Source organism: Phoca vitulina, unplaced genomic scaffold (assembly GCF_004348235.1).
Source record: "Phoca vitulina isolate PV1807 unplaced genomic scaffold, GSC_HSeal_1.0 scaffold4, whole genome shotgun sequence".
In the NCBI taxonomy this organism is placed as follows: domain Eukaryota; kingdom Metazoa; phylum Chordata; class Mammalia; order Carnivora; family Phocidae; genus Phoca; species Phoca vitulina.
Genome location: NW_022589707.1, coordinates 5,864,753 through 5,888,722, shown reverse-complemented (window position 1 = coordinate 5,888,722; position 23,970 = coordinate 5,864,753). Strand labels below are relative to the sequence as shown.

Below are 23,970 nucleotides of genomic sequence, written 5' to 3'. Positions count from 1 at the left end.
GGGGTTTTTGTTTCTTTGTTTTGTTTTTGTTTCTTAGTTTTGTTAAAAAAATTCAGACAATTCAGGAAATAGGGGTTTAGGAGTGGTGGTGATGCAAAAGGGGGAGCCATGGGGTGGGAGTGGGGGTGGGTCTTTGGTTTGTTGTGCTGGGTAGGGCCAAAGTGTATGAGAGACCAAATGAAGTGGAAGGACACTCTATCCTGTAGTCCGGTTTTATGATAGCTCATCACTGTTTCACTCACATTTACACATGAAGTCAGGGATTTTTTTGTTGTTAACCATTCCCTTGCAAATGAGTTTCGATGAGCTAATAAATTTACTTTACAAACTGCTCCATAAGCATGGAATACTCATGAGTAGATGGACTTAGAAGAAGAAATTTTCCATTTAAAGTTACTTCGGGAGTTAGCTGCAGAAGGTGATGAGGAAGCCTTTGCTCACCCTGGTGTTGGGCTCACAGTCATCCATAGCTGTCTTCTAGAGATGATCCCTTTGTGGTTCAGGGGAGGAAACTGAGGCCTGGAGGGGTTAGACAGTAGGTGGGAGACAATGAACCAACCCAGTAAGTTTTGCCCAGGATTTCTGAGGAGTAGCATGACTTGCTGGACTCCTTCTTGCGAGTTATTCCCAGTCTCTGTAAAACTAACCCTCTCTTTTCCACTAGATCTCTTGCCTTATGTTATCAAAGGATTTTTAGAAGAAAGGCTTAGATCATCATATGCAAGTCAGACACTGATCATATGATCCTATGCAAATACAGACATTATATTTAGAAAATATGACGATTGATTATCCAGTTTTTCTAAATTAATTCAGATAGCTATTTCAATAATTTGGGCTGCTACCTGATTTATCTATCCTTTTTGCCTAAACAGTTCTAACAGTACCAGGAAAATGCCCTTTGGTAACTATTCATATAACCATTTTATTTATTTATTTTTAAAGATTTTTTATTTATTTATTTGACAGAGACACAGCGAGAGAGGTAACACAAGCAGGGGGAGTGGGAGAGGGAGAAGCAGGCTCCCCGCGGTGCAGGGAGCCTGATGCGGGGCTCGATCCCAGGACTCTGGGATCATGACCTGAGTCGAAGGCAGACACTTAACGACTGAGCCACCCAGGCGCCCCACCATTTTAATTCAAGAGGAAAAAATTACTGTTGGAGTCAGCACAGTTTATGTACAGAAATAATTTGAACCTTCCAAGTGAGCTTTGCCCTGACCAGTCTAATTGAAAGTGCATCCCTCACCCCCACATTCCTCATCCCCCCACCCCATTTATTTATTTTTTTCCATAGTACTTACCACAATCAACCCATCACAGATGTACTTATTTTGTTTATTGTGTCTTTTTTCTAACTATGAGAACATAAGTCCCATGACGGCAAGAATTTTTATGTTTTGTTTGTTGTAGAACCAGCTCCTAGAAGAGTGCTTGGCACATTGTGGGAGCTTAATATATAATTGATAAGTAATAAATAAACTGATTGCAGTTTATACAGTTTATTTATTACTCTGCCCAAAGACAGAACATAGATAACTAGATGATGAATAAACATGGAAAGTATGCATCAGCAGCTCATTCTCTTTGGTCTCACAGAGAATTTAACACAGTGCCGTGGGCCATAAGCTAAAAGCTAAATGACTTCTATGGATGCCTACAAAAGCACTTTTGAATCTACCAGGTGCTGTGGGGACTGAACTGTTGCTGAATATTTGTTTCCTTTTCTTTCCAAAAGCCTTCCAATCCCATGGTTGTCTCTGGAAGGACACAGACATCTCCTATACATCCTACCTTGTCTTAATTTAGCAGCCTTAATTATTCATAAATAGAGAAGTTTCCTGTGTTTGCATCACATTGTGGAAGCTGGCTTTGGATTCACACTGCCTGGTTGGAAGCTTGGCTCTGAGCGCTGGACCGTGGGCACCCCAGCTTCTATCACGCCCAGTTAACTATTTGTAGAATGGGGATAACAACAGTCCCTCCTCATAAGGTGGTTGTGAGGACTAATGGAAATAATGCATCCAAGTGCTTAGCCATGGACCACGCTTCTGAGTACTTGGTTAATGAGCCAGATACTATCCAATAAAACCACAATCTCACAAAAAGCCTAAGCTGATGTACAATATGGGACATTATAACATAGAATACAGAGTAATGGTTGAAAGTTTTGGCTGTGGAGTCCAAGGGCCAGGTGTTGAAATTGTGGCTTTGCTTCTTATCAGCGGTGTGACACCAGGCAAGTTTTTTGACCTTGCTGAAATCTTAATTTTCTCATCTGAAAGTGGGGTGTAGCAGTAAATAATGTGGGGTTGTCATGAGGATCATATGCAATGGCATGTAATGCCTTGTAATTTAAAGTGTTTTTATTTGAGGGGCGCCTGGGTGGCTTGGTTGGTTGAGCGTCTGACTCTTGATTTCAGCTCAGGTCATGATCTCGGGGGTGTGAGATTGAGCCCTGTGTTGGGCTCTACCCTCAGTGGGGAGGCTGCTTCTCTCCCTCTGCCCCTCCCCTCACTTGCTCATGCACGTGAGCTCTTACTCTCTCAAGTAAATAAATAAATCTTAAAAAAATATTCTTATTTGATTTTCACAATAAGAAGGTGATGATAGGTAATACAATAGGTATTGTTAGTTTCATTTTTACAGATAAGAAAACCAAGACTTATGAGTATTAGGAAAATTCTTTTGGCTACCACAGCAAGAAATGGTAGGGCAGGGAGTCAAGTGCAAGTCTTTTTGTGCCCTATTTAGCAAGCTCTCTGTTCTGAGAAGGAGAGCTTGGGGATAAGATGCAGCAGGAAATTACTAATGAAATGTTTAGCACAGTAATTGACCAGGGAGTAAAATATTATTGATCAATAATTATTGATTATACAGATTCTACTAGTAGATACTTAGGAAGGAAATAAAAAGAAGCAGGCATAATTTTTATACCTCGGGAGCTCACAATTTGAGAGAGAAAAGGGGTATTGCAAACCTATGGAAGTAGATATGCATTTTGGGAAAAAGCCTTAAAAAACTTATCCACTTGACCACAAATGAGCTGGGAGTACAGAGGGTGGATTGACATACTGGAGGTGCTGGGAGGGGTGCTTTGATGGGCTTGATAATTTCACAAGGGGCTGCCCATCCACTACTACTCCTTCCAAATATGTTATTTGGTTTTAGTTGTTACTGTCTCCTACTTAGTATTTGTCCTATTTTTCACTGTCCTCAATTTACACCTGCCATTTCCACTCCCACCCTACAGGATAGTGTCATGCAATATTATTAAATCCACTGATGAACTCAAAATTCCCAAAACGATTTTCAAATAGGAATGGAGGGAACTGAATATCAAAGTCATCTGGGGAAGTTTTAAAACCTACCCAGAAAGATTCAAGATGGGAGACAGATCATAGGACTTCACCTGTTTTCTTTTCTAAACTTCCATTGACAGTCTTATAAAGATGTACCAAATGAAATGAGTCTGTAACAAAATGGAAAAAGAAAAACAGACATGACCATTGTGCTGGGTATAGCAGAGCAGAGACTATCTCACAGGGGTCTGTAGTGGAGTTGGGGGCAGTTCTGCTCAGAGAGACCACTGGGCCTTGAGCTAGGAGTAGGGGAAGGCAGAACAGCAGAGGGATGTGAACCAGTGTTTAGCTATGGTTGGGCTTAATAAAGGGGCTGTGAAGAGCACTGTTTTCCAGAAAGTGGATTCTGAAAAAAACCAAACCAAACCCTAGAGATATTGATTACCTCTCCTTCATACTTCAAAAATGGTTGATTAAAAGAAATCTTGACTTGGATCCTTTTGTAAAATAAATAACTGTGTTCTAATTTATATTATTTTTTATATCAAATTTTTTTCTTTTTCTTTTTCTCACTTGGACTCCTGTGATTATTGGTGAGATTGCTGGGATGAAGGCATACTACTTCCTGTTTCATCTCTCTCATACTCCTTGGGAAAGAGGACCAGGTTCCCTGAAGTGCATCTGTGACACAGAGCATATCATGATGGTGTTTCCAGTCAGTCTTGCTTCCAAATCAGCAAATACTCATTTAGAGCACTTGCCAGGGGGCATCCACTGAAGCATTGTAGAGTTCTTCCCAACATTTTCCCCATCATAGAGCACAAAGAAAATGATGGTGGCATCATTAAGCTAAATGAAGGGGTTGAAATCGGAGGGGGGAGACGAACCATGAGAGACTATGTACTCTGAGAAACAAACTGAGGGTTCTAGAGGGGGTGGGGTGGGGGGATGGCTTAGCCTGGTGATGGGTATTAAAGAGGGCATGTATTGAATGAAGCACTGGGTGTTATACGCAAACAATGAATCATGGAACACTACATCAAAAACTAATGATGTAATGTATGGTGATTAACATAACATAATAAAATAAAATTTAAAAAATCAGATATCCAAGCCTTAACCCCAGAGATTTGGTTTCACTTAGGTTGAGACAGCAGATGACTGCTGAACATCTGATTTAAACTTCTTGGCAAAATATTTTAATCCCCAGCTAGGATTTATAACAATTCTAACTTAGGTAAATGTGTTATTTCTGTATTTTTTTTTTTTAATTGACAATTCTCCCTGGGACTCCAAAGGTAGCCAGTTGGTCAGGATGATCCATCAGGTACCTTTAGTTGTAGAATTCACCAGATCTCATTGAAACTGTGGTTTCTAAATATTTTTCCCACTGAAAAAAACAAAGCCTCCTTAGAGATGTTTGATTTGAGACTGGAGGCAGGAAATGTGCAAAATGAGCCTAGGTCATCATGTTATAACAGAGAGCAAGGAAACTATCAAAGACTACCAGGAACCAACTTGAAGAGACTCCCACAAGTACAGATAAGGCAAAATGAGCATTAATAATAATAATATCAATGGATTAGAACAGATAAGATGTGTTTAAATCCATAACTTCACAAAGATATTGTACAGATATTCTCACTGGACCTCTTTGGAGGATGCTGGGGCAACCACTCCTTATTTTGAAACCCAGAAAATAGAGTCAAACATTTATCCTACCTCTCCTATATGAACTGTACCTTTATGATCCAAATAATAGATGAGGGGAAATTTCTCTCTATAGTAATATTTCATCCAGCATATAAAGAATGGTAGAATTACAGTATCACTGTCACAACTAATGGAATAATGGACCTAAGAAATGCTCACCAATGGCTATTAATATGAAAAAAGGAGAATCTGCCATATTTTATGTGTCTTCTGCTGGAAGACTGTACACCAACTATACACATCAAACCTGCATCTGTCAAAACTCTAGATCTGATCATTAAATTTACAGGAAACATAAGGGTAGAGAAACATGTAAGTATATCCACAGATGCAATTGACAAAATCCAGATTATGGGGAAATCTACAGAACAAACCTATTGATTAAAAAAAGCTTAACAGGGGTGCCTGAGCCAGGGGTAAGTGGCTCAGTCAGTTAAACATCCAACTCTTGATTTTGGCTCAGGTCATGATCTCAGGGTTGTGAGACTGAGCCCCCTCTTGGGCTCTGTGCTGGGCATGGAGCCTGCTTAAGATTCTCTCCCTATTCTCTCTCTGCCCCTCCTCCCACTCTGGGCTCTCTCTCTCTAAACAACAACAAAAAAAGCTTAACAGACACAAACCAATTATAATATATAAATCTTGCTTGCATCCTGATAAAAGTAGAACAAATTATAAAATATTTATCAGACAATAAGAGAAATTTCAACATTGACTAGATATTTGATGATTAAGGAATTATTTAAAAATATTTTTGCTATTCTAACAATATTTTGTTTGGCTTTCATGAAGTTTACTTTTTTAATACTCAAATATTAAAAAAAGTTTTAAAGTATAACGTGGTATATATATACTATGGAATATTACTCAGCCATCGGAAAGGATGAATACCTACCATTTACGTTGACATGATGGAACTGGAAGGTATTATGCTGAGTAAAATAAATCAATCAGAGAAAGACAATTATCAGGTGGTTTCACTCATATGGGGAATATAGGAAACAGCACAGAGGATCATAGGGAAAAGGAGGGAAAACTGAATGGGGAGTCATCAGAGGGGAGAAAAACCATGAAAGACTCTTAACTCTAGGAAACAAACTGAGCGTTGCTGGAGGGGAGATGGGTGGGAGGGTGGGGTAACTGGGTGATGGGCATTAATTAGGACACGTGATGTGATGAACACTGGGTGTTATATGCAACTGGTAAATTATTGAACACTGCATCTGAAACTAATGAAGTACTATATGTTGAATAATTGAATTTAAATAAAAAGAATAAAGTAATCTCTCTACATCTACATCGTGGGACTCAAACTCACAATCCTGAGATCAAGAGTCACCTGCTGTACTGACTGAGCCAGTCAGGTGCACCGATACTTCGATATTTTCAGATGAAAAGGTATCTGAGATTTGCTTCAAAATAATCCAAGGTTAGGGAGAGAAGTAAGTAGAATAAAGAAAAAATGAGATTGGTCATGAGTTGATAATTTTTTAATCCAGCTGATGGGTATGTACATGAAGGATTGTTATTCATTTTACTTATGTGACATTTGAGCTTGTCCATTCGAAAATTACTAGCTATAAATTAAATAAAACTCAAATCTAAAATTGTTTTCCTTTATTTGCAGATGGCAAGAAAGAAGTTGAAAGATTTCACGACTTTGGAGCTTATGCTCAGTGTTCTTCTGCTTATGGTGTTTATCATCACTATTCCTCTGTTTGTGCTTTCAGCTAAAGATTCTTTGGAATCACAAGGTAACAAGGAACTCTGACGTTCACCCACCATGTGTTGCTCTTCCCAGAGCAGAAACCTCATGAGTGGCAGGGACGTGATGTTCTCTTGTCCATTGTTGTGAGTGCGTGTGTGTATGGGGGAGGGGAGAATTACATGTGTGTCTGTGAACCCCTGACTGGAACTGTGACAGCTCACTAGGTAGTCACTGTAGGCCTAAGCTGATACTTTTATTTCCCAGTTAGCACAGTGCAGGATTCCACAACTGACCCTTGAAATAAATTTGCTGAATTGCATTGAATAATTCTCATTTCATTAACAATATTATTAACCTTTATTAACCAATTACCCCTTATATGCAAGGCAATCGAGTAAGTATATAATCAAAGTATTTTAGGCCAAAGTTCTGATTCTTTAAAAAGTAACAACTAGGGGCACCTGGGTAGCTCAGACGGTTGGGCGTTTGCCTTCGGCTCACTTCATGATCCCAGGGTCCTGAGATCGAGCCCCGCATCGGGCTTCCTGCTGAGCACGGAGCCTGCTTCTCCCTCTCCCTCTGCCTGCTGCTCCCCCTGCTTGTGCTCTCTCTCTCTCTGTCAAATAAAAAATAAAAAATCTTTAAAAAAAAAAAAAGTAACAACTACCAGAGTTATTTAATTAAACGTTTATTGAACTGTCTTATTCTGAAAGAGGGGCTGGATTGTGTTGAGTTATCCCTGATTTCTTACCTGGTTCATCTAGGAAGAGTTTCTATGAACCAAGTGATGAAGGGTCAGTCTGTGGCTAGAAGAAGACTTCTCTGCTCCCATTCCCTCTGTCCCAGCCCTGACAATTTTTACTTTTGCGGGGAGTTAGATCAAGTAATCTCAAAGATTGTTTAACTCTTAAAATTCCATGACTTTGAAGATGGAACTAAAACCCTTATGCAGAAAGTGGCACAAATATGGAGCTCTCTCAATCCACCACTTTTGAATTGGAACAGAAATGAAACTAATTAAAAGCCTCATTGTTCTTAATGTCCTTATTAACTTATTGCAGAGTGACTTAAAGAAATCTCACTTCCTTATTTTAGAATGCAATAAATGTGTCTTTCATTTGACTGATTTTAAAATCTGAATCAAGGCCTTTGGGCAGATCCTAACTGCCAATTTTTAGATTGGTGGCCTTCCTTTACATTTTTGTCATATGAGACTTTATATTTACATAAGAATGTCATCACTCAGAAGTGTTCCTTGTTGAGGGAAGGCCTGTTCATGGAACAACTGCAACTGAGAAAACATACACCGCCCATGTTCTGTGCACAAACATATTGTGAACCAGCTGCTGGGGGTGGAAGTAAAGGATCAGAGTAGTCTGCAAACTTTTCTGTAAAGGACCAGGTACTTAATACTTCAGATTTGACAGGCCGTATGGTCTCTGTCATAACTAATTAATTTTGCCATTGTAGCACAAAAACAGCTATGGATAATACATTAAAAAGTGGGTGTGGCTGTGCTCCAGCAATACTTGATTTAAAAATCAGGCTGTGACCTGAGTTGGTCCACGAGCTATAGTTTGCTGACCTCTGGACTAGAGAAGGTAGATTTGGTTCTTACCTTGGTGGTGACCTTTTGATCTAATGGTGGAGCCAAACTCCTCGCTGGTGGTGGAAGGAGATGATTCAGTATACACAGAGGTAAGTACAGTCAGCAAGAACTAATGAGGTTTTCTAAAGTGAATCCCAATCGGTAGTTGACTTCATATACTTGGAGGTGTTGAGAACTATGACAATCATGTTAAATGCTTGTGATATTAGATCTGTCTGATGGTCATTTTATGTTTGTTTTTGGGATTATCCCAGATCCTGGGGCAACAGTTACCCCCGATCCTGGGACAGCAAGTACCACCCCCGATCCTGCTATGTGCCCAGTAGTAAGTGAAGTGGAACGGATAAACTGCATCCCCGACCAGCCACCAACAAAGGTTTGAATTACGGATCCTGTTTCCATTTAAGAGTTTATGCTGTTGGATAGTTTTTGTTGTTGTTGTTAATTTCTGTTGTTTTGTTTGTTTTCTGTTTATAACTCCTGGAGAACTGTTTGCATTGCAGCTCTTTGTGGCTCAGGCAAATGAATCCTGGATCCATGCTTGTGTGTCAATGCAGCTTTGGGAGAGGAAGAGTGAGAAAATTCCTTTGGGTTGACAGATTAAATTAAATATGAATTTCAGATAAATCATGAATACGTTTTTAGCATAAGAATGTCCCATGCAAGATTTGGGACTTACTTCTACTAAAAATGGATTTGTCTTTTATCTGGCAACACTACTTGGTTACTAGTTCTCTCTGACTCTGTTACTGCCTCTGTTTCTTGCCTTTTCTCTGTCTCCCTTTCTCCTTTCATGATTTCCAAAGGCTATCTAGGATCTACAATGAAAAGTAATACACATGCATAAAACATTATTTAAAATAAGGACAAAGTTTTTTTTAAAATTTTTTTATTGTTATGTTAATCCCTATACATTACATCATTAGTTTTAGATATAGTGTTCCATGATTCATTGTTTGTGTATAACACCCAGTACTCCATGCAGAACGTGCCCTCCTCAATACCCATCACCATGCTAACCCATCCTCCCACACCCCTCCCCTCTAGAACCCTCAGTTTGTTTCTCAGAGTCCATCCTCTCTCATGGTTCGTCTCCCCCTCCGATTTCCCCCCCTTCTATCTTCCCCTCCTGCTACATTCTTCTTCTTCTTTTTTTTTTTCCCTTTCTTAACATATATTGCATTATTTGTTTCAGAGGTACAGATCTGAGATTCAACAGTCTTGCACAATTCACAGCGCTTACCAGAGCACATACTCTCCCCAGTGTCTATCACCCAGTCACCCCATCCTTCCCACCCCACCCCCCACTCCAGCAACCCTCAGTTTGTTTCCTGAGATTAAGAATTCCTCATATCAGTGAGGTCATATGATACATGTCTTTCTCTGTTTGACTTATTTTGCTCAGCATAATACCCTCCAGTTCCATCCACGTCGTTGCAAATGGCAAGATCTCATTCCTTTTGATGGCTGCATAATATTCCATTATATATATATACCACATCTTCTTTATCCATTCATCTGTTGATGGACATCTTGGCTCTTTCCACAGTTTGGCTATTGTGGACATTGCTGCTATAAACATCGGGGTGCACGTACCCTTTCGGATCCCTACTTTTGTATCTTTGGGGTAAATACCCAGTAGTGCAATTGCTGGATCATATGGTAGCTCTATTTTCAACTTTTTGAGGAACCTCCATACTGTTTTCCAGAGTGGCTGCACCAGCTTGCATTCCCACCAACAGTTTAGGAGGGTTCCCCTTTCTCCGCATCCCCGCCAACATCTGTCATTTCCTGACTTGTTAATTTTAGCCATTCTGACTGGTGTGAGGTGGTATCTCATTGAAGTTTTGATTTGGATTTCCCTGATGCCAAGTGATATTGAGCACTTTTTCATGTGTCTGTTGCCCATTTGGATGTCTTCTTTGGAAAAATGTCTGTTCATGTCTTCTGCCCATTTCTTGATTGGATTCTTTGTTCTTTTGGTGTTGAGTTTGATGAGTTCTTTATAGATTTTGGATACTAGCCCTTTATCTGATATGTCATTTGCAAATATCTTCTCCCATTCTGTCAGTTGTCTTTTGGTTTTGTTGACTGTTTCCTTTGCTTTGCAAAAGCTTTTTATCTTGATGAAGTCCCAATAGTTCATTTTTGCCCTTGCTTCCCTTGCCTTTGGCGATGTTTCTGGGAAGAAGTTGCTGCGGCTGAGGTCGAAGAGGTTGCTGCCTGTGTTCTCCTTTAGGATTTGGATGGACTCCTGTCTCACATTGAGGTCTTTCAACCATTTGGAGTCTATCTTTGTGTGTGGTGTAAGGAAATGGTCCAGTTTCATTCTTCTGCATGTGGCTGTCCAATTTTCCCAACACCATTTGTTGAAGTGACTGTCTTTTTTGCATTGGACATTCTTTCCTGCTTTGTCAAAGATTAGTTGACCATAGAGTTGAGGGTCCATTTCTGGGCTCTTTATTCTGTTCCATTGATCTATGTGCCTGTTTTTGTGCCAGTACCATACTGTCTTGATGATGACAGCTTTGTAGTAGAGCTTGAAGTCCGGAATTGTGATGCCGCCAGCTTTGCTTTTCTTTTTCAACATTCCTCTGGCTATGCGGGGTCTTTTCTGGTTCCATACAAATTTTAGGATTATTTGTTCCATTTCTTTGAAAAAAGTGGATGGTATTTTGATGGGGATTGCATTGAATGTGTAGATTGCTCTAGGTAGCATTGACATCTTCACAATATTTGTTCTTCCAATCCATGAGCATGGAACGTTTTTCCATTTCTTTGTGTCTTCCTCAATTTCTTTCATGAGTATTTTATAGTTTCCTGAGTACAGATCCTTTGCCTCTTTGGTTAGATTTATTCCTAGGTATCTTATGGTTTTGGGTGCAATTGTAAATGGGATCGACTCCTTAATTTCTCTTTCTTCTGTCTTGTTGTTGGTGTATACGAATGCCACTGACTTCTGTGCATTGATTTTATATCCTGCCACTTGACTGAATTCCTGTATGAGTTCTAGCAGTTTTGGGGTGGAGTCTTTGGGATTTTCCACATAAAGTATCATATCATCTGCAAAGAGTGAGAGTTTGACTTCTTCTTTGCCGATTTGGATGCCTTTGATTTCTTTTTGTTGTCTGATTGCTGTGGCTAGGACTTCCAATACTATGTTGAATAGCAGTGGTGATAGTGGACATCCCTGCCGCGTTCCTGACCTTAGGGGGAAAGCTCTCAGTTTTTCCCCATTGAGAATGATATTCGCTGTAGGTTTTTCATAGATGGCTTTTATGATATTGAGGTATGTACCCTCTATGCCTATACTCTGAAGAGTTTTGATCAAGAAAGGATGCTGTACTTTGTCAAATGCTTTTTCTGCATCTATTGAGAGGATCATATAATTCTTGTTCTTTCTTTTGTTAATGTTAAAATAAGGACAAAGTTTTAAGAGCCATGTTTTGGAAGGAAGAAGATAAAAATACCAGATTAAAGATAGTGCAGACATCTGGGTATTTACAGCAGTATTTCTTGATCATCAACTGAAGTCCAGCTGAGTAGTGAATTCAAAATAGAAGAGGTCTGTAAACAAAGTGATGGGTGAGGAAATTGTGGGGCACACACATGACGTATCAAATGGTCCCATATGGCCAAGATACAGGGTGGATGTCAGAGAGAAGATAATGCCTGAGGAGGTAAGGTAAATTAGAGCTTGATGAGAGAGGACCATTAATGTGCTGCTTTGTTGATAGGAAAGGGAAGTTGTGGTCTAGATATATTGCACCTAAGCAGAATGTTTGGTCTAGATATCCTGCACCCAAGCAGGATGTTTGGCAGGATGTAGATTTGCAGAAAGTTGATCCACACCCATTCACTTGCCCCTGTCAAAGTGTGCTAGGAACCCCATTGCTCCGAAGCCCAGCTAGAAGACTAATGCATCCTCAGTCTGTTCATTCTCCTACAACACCCCATCTTGATATTGACTATTGAAGTTCAGATGTCATTATTGTGTCAGTAATGTTTCTTTGGGGTTTTATTATAAGACCTTTTATAATTTTTGTGGTATTAAGATTATAGTTCAGTAAATGAACTTTCCTTTTTTTTTTTTATTTATTTATTTGAGAGAGAGAATTGGATAGAGAGAGAGCATGAGAGGGGGGAGGGTCAGAGGGAGAAGCAGACTCCCTGCTGAGCAGGGAACCTGATGCGGGACTCGATCCTGGGACTCCAGGATCATGACCTGAGCCGAAGGCAGTCGCTTAACCAACTGAGACACCCAGGCGCCCTGAACTTTCCTTTTTTTTATATGTTGTACCAACCGAATTAATTTATGACCCTTGGCATTCATTCATTGGCCTGCTCCTCTTTACCTCAGCCAGAGAGAAATGCACTGGGAGTACTTTCAATGGCCTGTTTTTTCATAGAAGGTATATCTTAGGCATTTTGGTGCATGTTTTAAATATCCTGTGTGCTATATGCTGTCCCAGACTGTTGTTGAGAGGCTGAGTCTATGGATAATGATATATTTATATAATGTACATGTTAAAGAGACATAGACGGCTGTGTGGAGTAGAGAAGTGGGAAGAAATTATGAATATGATACCAGGCTAGTGGAATGTTCCAGTGTTGAGGCCATTGCTGTACCATTTTATCACTCCTATCTCTTCCTCTCCTCCAAGGTTACTTATAAAGAACTAACAGTATAAATTTCCCTTCAGATAATTCTTTGTTGTAGATCCCATTGTTTTTAACTCCTAACAATGGGAGGGAATCCTATGAATCTGTAAAGCCACATGGAATACTCTTGAGAGACATCTTGGGAGAGAATGAGCTCCAAGAGTCTCTTCCATGAGTCTCAGGGAAAAAAAAAAAGGATGACTCAGTTATCAAAATCTCTATCCTGATCTTTAGTTTTAGGCTTGCAGCTGGTTGCAGGGCATCTCACGTGGGTGTCCCATGATCACCTCGCCTCAACTTGTCACTCCTCATCAAATCTGCTTTTCCTCCTCAACCATCAGATTCTGTTCGTACTTCTGTTATGCTTCTCATCTCAGTGGCAGAAACAGCAGAACTCTTGCCTGCCTCTTTCCTTCAAGCCCTTTGGCCAATATTTCATGTATTTTAAACATTTTCCTTAACAATGTTTCCCAGAATAAGCACTTCATTTCCCTTCTCACCATGGTCGTGCTGGCCCTTCACCACCTCACAGGTGGCTTATTCCCACAGATTCCCAGTGCCTCTTCTGAATTCCATCTCTCCCTGCCTGTTCCATTACACACAGGATTGAAACTGCCCTCTTGAACATCTTACTTTCATTGTATTGCTACCCAGCTTGAGTACTTATAGCCTTCATCACTGTTTATTGGGTCAAGTTCAAATACTCAGTCTGTCATCTTAGACCCTATTTAACCTTTGTGCCTCTCAAGCTGCACATAGGCCATTCTTCCATACAGATTTTAGAGACAACTCTCTATACTTATCCAAAACCTATCCATTCTGAAAGAGCATATCAGTTTCTACTTCCTTGTAAGGCCTTCTACCCACAATCCCAGAACCTTTTACCCACAACTCCAGAGTTGAAAGATCCCATTGATGGCTGGGAGCAGAGAGATTTAGTCAATTCCAGATACCCAGCTCAGGAAAGAGCTGGTAGACAGTAATTTTAAACTCATTGATTGTCAGGATTGGAATGTATTGTATGTTGGCTGACTGAACATAATAGTAATAAAAGAATGTATTATATAAACAAGGGAGAGCAGGTTTACATGCTTAAAATAAACCTGCATGTCCTAACTAACTTGTAGAATAGGTAAGCTGAGAACAGTTTACAGTAAGTCCTTTCTATGGTTAACAATAGTACTAATGATGATCTTTATGATGATATTTGAGAAGTTACCATATTTCTTATTCAGAAAATTTTGTCATATTTTATAGCAGACATACTCGGTAATTATTATTTACTTATTGGCTTGTGATATATTTTTGCAAATTCCGTTTTCTTATCAATAAGTGTTTAATGGGTCAAGTTTTATGAATATCAGCAAGCAAATTGCATTTTGCAAAGATCATTATGAGTCCCCACCTTCAAAATTACTCTGTGTTTACACAGCATTAGTTAAGAGCCGTGATACAGTGCTAGGAGGAGCGGTGAGCTATCAGGTCCTGCGTACACACTTAAGTTTATGCTCTGTGCCTTGAACTGGTAGTGTAGCCCTTGGGCAGCAGAGTGTTAGGGGAGCCCCAGTACAAGGTTCTAGTTCTGGCTTTGCTCCTGAAAAACTCTGTGATTTGATCGCTAAGTCTTGTTTCCTTGCGGACTATCAAATCTTTGTCAGTGAAATGAGGCAGTGTGCTCCGTCAATCTGTCCATTAAATCAATGCCTTCTGAGCATGAGCCAGGAGCTCTACTAAACTCTGTGCTTCCCACGATTTTAGAATAGTGACCTCTAAAGTATTGGCAGATGACATGTGATAATTGACGTGATAAATTTTTTTCTAAGGTCTCATTTTGTGTTTCCCATATGTTCTGTTTCGTTATATGCTGCTCCCTACCTGCCCCCCACCCCATCCCCATATCCATGTCTTCTTTCCTTAGTTTTTTTGTATTGAGGATTTTTTCCCCTGAGTTTTTAATACTGTATTGGAAGTTACTCATGCTATATTATTTCAGCAATTCCTCTTAAATTTAAATTCTCACCTGAACTTAAAGGGACATTTGTGTCTTGGGTCCAATTCTTCTCTTCATGCACCTTCAGTCCTGTTCACATCATCATTTTGTACAGCTTTTCTCTACAGCGATTTTCCTAGGTTTCACATCTTTTTATTCTCCTGTTTATGTGCACCACGCTTCTCTTTCCACTCCTCGTGACTGCTTAGGGCCACTGCAGGAACTGGTATTTTCAAGTTGGCCAACAGAGACTATTCACTTTTCTGGCTGCTTTGGCCACTCTTTGATCTTTGCCCCTTCCAGTTCAATGAAGAAATTATTAAGCTCTGAGCAGTATGCAGAAACCATCTGTTTAACACCTTTTTTAGCACCTTTCTCTTTGCCTGATGTACCGAGGTTTTATCTGAGTGGGTTTTGAAAGGAAAAAAACCCCGAAACCTGTTGATTGAAGTGGATTTCCCAGTGCAGCCCAATCCCACAGCCATGTCGTCCACAGATGGACACAGTTTTCCATCCTTAAATTAGTATTCACATAAAAATAAGCATGTGTTTAGATCCAATTGTTCATATACCTAAGCCATTTTTTTTTTTTTTTGTCTTATCATTTGCAAAGCAAGGCCATGTCCTCCTGAAAATGTGCTTAACCGAAACTCAACCCAGAGTATAGGAAAAAGACAGTGGATAGCAAGAGAACTAAGTTTTGGTGCTTGCCTTCCCAATAGCTAACTGAGTAACATTTGGCCCATCATTTCACCTCTGTGAACTTCTGCCTGTCTCAGGTTCTTCATCTCTAAAATATGTAGTAGGATGTAGTAGTTATTTATTGCTTTGTGATAGATTATCCCAAAACTTCATGGCTTAACACAACAAACATAATTTTCTCACATATTTTTATGGTCACAAATCTGGCTTTGATATAGCTGTATATTTTGGCTCAAAGTATTTTAGAAAACTGCAATCAAGGCGTCTGCTGGGACTGTGCATGATCCCTTTTAGGCTCATTCGTATGATTGTCAGCAGGATCGAGATCCTCCAGGATTGTTGGATGAGAGTCTCAGTTCCTGGAAGGCCACTGGCCAGAGACCTCCCTTAGTCCCTTGCCATGGGCTCTAGTAGAGCAAGGGAAAGAGAGCAAGCCAGACAGGAGACATAATCTTTCTGTACTCTAATCTTAGAAGCAACATCCCATTATTTTTGCTTTATTCTGTTCGTTACAAGTCACTAGGTCTAGTCCACACTCAAGAGGAAGAGGTTTCTTTGTACTTTTTTGTAGTTACCCTGGTGCCCCTGCCAAATAAATTAGTTGACGTGAGAAAGGGATTGTGTTCATTTTAATCTCCACTCGATTCTGTCGTTAATTGTGATATAAAGCGGGCACCTTTCTTAACTAAAAATTAGAATTTCTTTGGGTTTCAAGGAACAATTACTTTCTGCTTTGGGAGAAGTTGAGAGACTGCGTATATATGTATGTATCTATCACATATACGTCACACATACACACATAATAGACATATTTGAAAGTCAAAACTGACCTGATTTCAAAGCTTCTGAATAAAGCAAAGTCCTTTTTTTTTTTTTTTAAATACCCAGACCAATATAAGTGAAGCTGCATTTGTAATTTTAAGTTACTGGTGATATAACTATATTGTAGTTTAGGATATTTAAATAAAGTTACCAGTTTTATTGTGATGGCAGATATGGGACTGCATTGCAGTCCCTATATTATTATAAAATAACAATAACAGGGTAGGACATAGGGCAGAAAAATTAGTTTTGAGTACAAGCTGTGCATTGACTGGGATAAAGCACAGTTTCTCTAAATATCATAAAATGGGGTTAATGATACCACAAGCTCAAAATATATTTATAAATAATAATGTTCTACAAATAAATGGAATTATTCGACTAATCTCTTATTTCAGGCCACATGTGATCAGCGTGGGTGCTGCTGGAGACCTCAGGGGACCATAAGTGTGCCCTGGTGCTACTATTCTAAAAGTCATGGTTATCAAATGGAGGGTGACCTTGTCAAAACAAATGCAGGTAAGCCAGACAATGAGGCGGGGGCTCCAGACCCTCTGTTTGCTGCAGAGGAAAGCCTTAGTGGCCTGCAGAGTATCACACACCACCACCTATGACAGAAGGTGGGCACTGTTCTTCAGCCAGGGCTAGGATCTATTTTGGCATCAAGGAAAAAAATCCAGTCTTGGGAGTTAGGACACATGGTCTATTCCTGGCTCTACTTTATGTCCCTTGGTAACCTTGTACAAACATCATGATGTCTTTGGTCCCCAAGTTTCTAACTTTTAAAGAGAGGGATTTGAACTTAGTAACCTCTGAGACTACTTACAACTCTAATACGATGTGATTTTGATGATATGGAAACAATTCCAATTTCATAAACATTTTTATGAAAGTTAGCTAGTCAATGTCAGTGTTCATGGACTAAATGTCTCCTCTTCTTTCTCCCACCCCAAGATGCAGAGGATAATAATGAACATTCTGGGAGATAATAGAAGGTGACTACTTTGGGGAAGCTCTTAGCATAAAGGAAGAGGCATGCTGCCCTCCAAGGGTCTTGGCCTGATGGTCTTTTGTAATACGGTCTCAATTCTCACCTGGCTTATCACAGAAAATGGGAGATGGCATCAGCATATATGATCACCTGTAATGTAAAATGAAAATAACTGAGGAGGAACAACGTATATATGTGTGTGTGGTGTGTGTGTGTGTGTGTGTGTATATCTCAATGTCTAAGAGTGTAAAGGGTATGTGGTTAATGCAGAATGGCTGATGGACTGATGGAATGAGAATTAAGCCTTTTGGGGGAGGTTTCAAGCTGACTTTGTAAGCGAGAAGCATGGGTAAGGTAGTGACAGTGCCTGGCTTTACAATCTGGCCCAAAGTAACAAATGATGGGTAGACATCTATCTCTTCCCTTCTTTTGAGAAATAAAGGCTTTTCACAGCCCCTTTGACATAAATATGGCTACTTCTTGCGAGTTTACACAGCCAGCTATATAAACCTTTTTCCCTCTACATACTAGGATTCACAGCCCAGTTGAAAAGGTTGCCTTCTCCATCCTTATTTGGAAATGATGTCAACAATGTCCTTCTCACAGCAGAATACCAGACGTCCAATCGTTTCCACTTTAAGGTTGTGGTTTGTTTATTCTTTAAAAATATTTTTGAAAAGTGCTTGTTCTCTACCTGATGGCTGCAGTTACTTCAAGATTGACAATGTTGCTAACAGAGGCATTTTTCTCTATGGACATTATTCTTACTTAGTACCTATATGTTGAAGGCGTCTGTAGGCTTCCTTCAGTGTGATAATTTCCTGAATATAGATTATAGAGTCAACTGGTGAAATTTGGCTTTTATTTATTTGTCCCTGATACCATGTGAAATGTAGTCAGGAGGGAAAAGAAAAAAGAATGATCACAGCTTTGAAAATTCTAGAGCTAGTTCATCTCTGTAGACTTACAATGTCTATTTATACCAAAAAACTAACTTCTGTCCAAGTGTTAAACATTTGAATTTGGTAATATAATGGATATGTCTACCTTGGACATCATGCCATTTGGATCAGTGCCTAAGTTCAGTACCATGAGCCTAGTCATTGGGAAGCACTGCTGTTGGTAGGGAGGTTTCCATTTTGGAAATACTGAGGAGTTTTCATTTTGGCTTTCTTTCCCTTCATGTCCTGGGCAGCTAACTGACCAGAGCAAGGACAGGTACGAAGTACCTCATGAACATGTGCAACCCTTCAAAGGAGATGCTGCTTCTCCCTTGACCTATGAAGTTATGGTCTCTGAACAGCCATTTAGCATCAAAGTGATCAGAAGAAGTAATAATCGTGTTCTGTAAGTTTTGAAAACCTGTCTAGGGATCTGAGTAGGAAGGGCATGGGGGAGGGAGGTCTGCAAGCCTAAGGAAGGGTGCATGCATTGCAACAATGCTCCTGAAGGTTTTGAGCCCACTGTTGGTGACCAGACTCTCCAAATGTATACTTTCTTCTGCCTTCCTCTTTCCTCCTCCTCCTCCTGCTTCTTCTTTTGTTGTTGTTGTGGTTATTACTAAGCATTATTATGGGCCAGGCACTAGGCTGGGTCCTTTTTTCTTTCATTTTTATTACTGTGTGATCATTTTTTCCGCCTTATTTTTCCCTTTCCTCCATTCATCTAACCACATATCCACCAGTAACTATTTACGGAACATCTATTATAACGTAATAATAGTATTTTGGCCATGTAGTAGAGTATCTAAGGGAAAAAGCCCTGATCTCTTGGTGTCCATGGGAAAACATCACCAGACGGCAAATGGGGCCACTTAAAGCAAGGGATATGAGTCATTAAAATGTAAGGGACACTTTTCTAAAAGGTTGTGTCTTCTCCACTCTACTTGCCCGCTTGTCCTTGCATTTTGCATTGGAGTCTAGGCTGGACTCAGGCATTGGACCCCTCTTGTTTGCCGATCAGTTCCTGCAGCTCTCCACCCGACTGCCCAGTGCTAACGTGTACGGTCTGGGAGAACAGGTGCACCAACAGTACCGGCATGATATGAAGTGGAAGACCTGGTCCATGTTTGCCAGGGACACAACCCCCAATGGGGTAAGTTTTTAGGATGGGCCCCTCTGCACTGAAGGTAATCCTCATTCTTGAAGATAACTCCTAGCAGTACAGAATAATAGTTAAGAGTGAGATTCTAGGGTGAGGCTGTTTAGGTTTGAATTCCACACACCAGTTATGTGGTTCTGGGTGAGTTACCTCTATGAGTCTTCAGTTTCTCATCTATAAAACAAGGGGAATATACTTCCCTCATAGGGCTGTGATGGGAATTAAAGGGATTTATCCATATAGAGTCTCTAGAAGAGCCACATAGAAAGTGCTCAATAAATGCCAACTATTCTTCATTTCATTTTCCTTTTGAACTAACTAGTTGTGGAGAAAACATTACTAATATTGACTCTGCACAATAGGTGGGTTATTATCTCCATATATTTTAGGTTGACCTTTATAAATCACCAACTTATACCAGGTTTGTCAGCAAAATAGGCTAAAATAGCAACTAAAATACTGTCTTGCTCATTCCTGTACGAATAATGTTTGGGGCAGTGAAAGAATAAAAGAAATAGAGTGTTGTTATTATTTTGTTTGATTTTGTTTTTGTTTTAGTTTTTATATTGCTTTGACTGTGAAAATCTAAATCAGAGTTACTTCCTAGGCTCAGCAATATTACCTACAGATCTTGTTCCTGATTAAGCAGAACTAGTTTCTGGATAAAGGAGATCATTGGAATAATTTATTAAGTGATTCTTTTAATACATGATCTCTATTTACCAAAAGAACCCTAAAAAATTAAGCATAATTGACTCCATTTAACAGGTAAGAAATTGAGGCTCAGAAATAGCCCAATGTTTAAAAAAAAGTTTGAAGTAACAGAGATAGGATCTAACCCCTGGCCTGTGTAATGGAAAGCCCATGCTCTTTACTCTACCATATGCCTATCAGAAAGACAGAAAAGGTGTTGAGTCAGAGAAGTTCATCTGGGAATTATTTGATAAGGAGCCTGAGACCTTTGCTACTCAAATGTGTATCACCATGTGAGAAATGTGGGCTCCTTCTTCCTTTGAATTAGAATCTGCATTTAACTAAGATTCATATCTCATTTCTGTGCACACCAAATTTTAGGAAATGCTGTTCTAGAGCAGTGATTTCAAACATGACTACTCATTGGAATCACCTGGAGAAATTTAACAAAATATCAATGCCTGCTTCCACCCCCAGGGATTCTGTTTTAATTGGAGTGGATGCAGCCCCAGGTTGAGAACTACTGTTCCAAAATCTTAGATGGTCAGCTCAAGTTGTATAAAGTCTAGACTTTAGAAAGCCTGGAAGACCAAGATATCTTGAGTAGAGCTCCCTCTAGTTGCACATTAGAAAGATGTCTGATTCATATTAAGGCCTGATGGAGCTTTTGCAGATGGGGTTAGGTTAAGCCTCTTTGAGAGAAGAGATTTTTTGAACTACAGTTTCAAAATTCTTGTTCTCCCACATTTTGACAGATATCACAAGCTCTCACATTTCTACTAGATAAATGGTCATAACTGGCTCAATTCAATAAGAGAATACTAATTCACTTGGTTGACATCAACCAAATCTAGACTTGATATGTTAAAGATTTATCTGTGTCATCTTTGACCAGGAGTTCCCTGTCAGTTACTCACATGATTAACATTGATTTCTTAAGTCATTTCTAGACATTTGGGGTTTAGATTATTAGATAGTAAGTTTATTTTTAATTTTCTTTCTGCAGGATGGAACTAACTTGTATGGTACACAGACATTCTTCCTGTGTCTTGAAGATGCTAGTGGATTGTCCTTTGGAGTGTTTCTGATGAACAGCAATGCCATGGGTAAAAGACTAAAGGAATAGTCATGAAAAAATGCATAAGAGCAGTTTTCAGCACTATGATAAAAGGAATGGAGTCTAAGAATGGCAGAGCCATAGCTCAGGGACTTGCATGTTCTCTGATTATCCCATCCCTAGTTCATTACCTGTTGTTATATGGTAGCCATGAGTAGGGCTTTCTCTCCTAGCTTATGATTTTCCTGAATCTGTTTACCTCTTTTGGAATATTTTCTATTGTAGAGTTAAAACAACTAAGCCTTTCCTATAATCTACTCAGAGGCAGTTTCTGCCAATTTGTTCTTTTCCTTCTTTAGACTTTCATCCAGTAGAGGGTTTGATATAAAATCTACTAGGAAACAGCCAAATGCCCTTGGCCTCATGATGACAGTAGCTGGGCCTAACCAGGGAGCTACAACTGAGCAGTGAATATTACATTCAGACAATCCAAAGGTAGCAAGGCAACGTGGAGTGGCAAGGGTCATGCCCTGCAAGATCAATTTGTTTAAGACCAAACAGTGTAACATCATAGGATTCCAGAAAGTAGCTAGCTTCCCCATCTTTGAAGGTTTAGATTGGATCAATGATTCTCTACTTTTTTTCTGCTTGCACCAGTAACAATGGATCTCAGTGGCAATGAATCAATCACCACAGGGGAAGAGGAGATATATTAGAATCTCCCAGGGTTGACGGGATATTGATCCCTACCTCTTCTCAACTGAGAATCAATGGACTGGATCAGAGCTGCTCAAAGCATGGCCCACGGATGGTTGACAGACTGTTTCAGGTCTACAGTAAGATGAGTATAGAAATGGAAAGTAAACATTGCAGTAGCTTCCAAGTGCATGTATGAACCCTTTTCTAGCAATTTGTTTTCATGTTATTTTGCAGAAAATATCAGATTGCAAAGAACTGGACATTTAAAAAATAAATCTCTGATCCTTCACTATAGATTGAGATTCACTCTAGGTGACCTGAAATACTTCTAAGATACCTAATAGTCTAAGAATTGACTGACATAGTACAAGGATTGCATAGTTTCAGGGTGTTGGAAGGAACCAGAAAAAAAGTTGAATCAGGCTTAAAGAGAAAGGTCCCAAGATCCTAGATACTCTGTGTGAGTTGTTCTTATGACCGAAGAGTACATTTCAGTAGATCTTGAAACCTTTTATTCCTAAATGCAAACCAAGGCTATGGGGAGACTTCACCTCTGAGAACTGTGACTGGGGCTTAGAGGCATATGGAGTTTATAATATAATCTCTTACTTTTTTTAGCTTGGCTTTTGCTTGATGTGAGATTCACTGAGGCTGGTACCTCAGTGCGTCTAATTGGGTTACATTCCTGCAATGATGATGGGCTGTGAGGTGGGAGCAATGAGTTCTGTAGTTGTGATGGTCAGAGAAGAAACACTTTTCCTCTGCCCTCACCAGTCCAGTATTTGGGGCCCTGTGAGTCAAACTGACAAGAGATAGGTTAGCAAGAGAAAAGACAGGTTATTTACATGTGCAGCATTGATACACAGAGGAGTGCTCAGCGAAGAGTAACTTCTCAGAGGGGTGGTTAGAATTTGGGGCTTATATTCCACCCTGATACGCAAATGGGAGGGAGAGAAAGGGATCCCATGGGAAACATTGGGAAAGATAAATGAGCCCTTAGGAGAACAGTTGGGGGATAAGATATTCTTGTGACAATGTTTGGGGGTGGTGCCGATGTATTGTCTCGGAGAAGATTCGATTTGCTCCGGGGGTGGGACTTTATGACAACTGAGTTCTTTTGGGAAGCCCTGCTTTTTGTTGAGAAGATTTCAGAAACTCAAATGTCTTCAGCTTAAAATAACTTCTGTGCTACAGTGGCTTCGTCTGGACCCCTTCGTGAAACTGATTGCCTTTTCATGAAAGCCTGAGTCCTGACATGGGAGCGAAGATGCTCCAGGCACCAGTGATCAAAATCGGTCACAGAACAAATGCTTTGCCTCTCACATGTCGTGATCATCAGAATGTGACCCTTTGTATACAGAATTTGAGGTGTTAGATCCACTTTCTTAATATTCAGATGATTGGCGATCCTTTGGTCTAGAACCTTGTAGTCAATACTCTAGAGTAAATTCTAATTTTTATTTTATTTTATTTTTCCACTTTTAAATCTTGCAAGAGGTTGCCTTCCAGCCCGCCCCAGCTGTCACTTACCGCACCATCGGGGGCATTCTCGACTTCTATGTGTTTTTGGGAAACACTCCAGAGCAAGTTGTTCGAGAGTATCTAGAGGTAAACTTATGATATCGTGATTATGACTGAGGAAATAAATCCTAAATAGCACAAAGAAAAGTAAATTTAAGATGCAGATGCAAGGCACAAAAATGTGATGGAACTGGAGGGTATTATGCTGAGCGAAATAAGTCAATCAGAGAAAGACATGTATCATATGACCTCACTGATATGAGGAACTCTTAATCTCAGGAAACAAACTGAGGGTTGGTGGAGTCGTGGGGGGTCGGAGGGATGGGGTGCCTGGGTGATAGTCATTGGAGAGGGTATGTGCTATGGTGAGCGCTGTGAATTGTGTAAGACTGTTGAATCACAGA

General features: G+C 39.9%; 1 protein-coding gene across 1 annotated transcript in view; it reads left to right on the top strand.

Annotated features, from left to right (window-relative positions):
- The window catches only part of MGAM (maltase-glucoamylase), an 81,087-nt gene that overhangs the window by 4,798 nt on the left and 52,319 nt on the right, over positions 1–23,970 (top strand). Inside the window, exons 2-9 of the mRNA XM_032401150.1 lie at positions 6,640–6,766; positions 8,584–8,705; positions 16,904–17,024; positions 18,028–18,137; positions 18,692–18,843; positions 19,419–19,590; positions 21,296–21,395; positions 23,541–23,653. Of these exons, the coding sequence (XP_032257041.1) occupies positions 6,640–6,766; positions 8,584–8,705; positions 16,904–17,024; positions 18,028–18,137; positions 18,692–18,843; positions 19,419–19,590; positions 21,296–21,395; positions 23,541–23,653 (1,017 nt within the window). The remainder of the gene's footprint in view (positions 1–6,639; positions 6,767–8,583; positions 8,706–16,903; positions 17,025–18,027; positions 18,138–18,691; positions 18,844–19,418; positions 19,591–21,295; positions 21,396–23,540; positions 23,654–23,970) is intronic.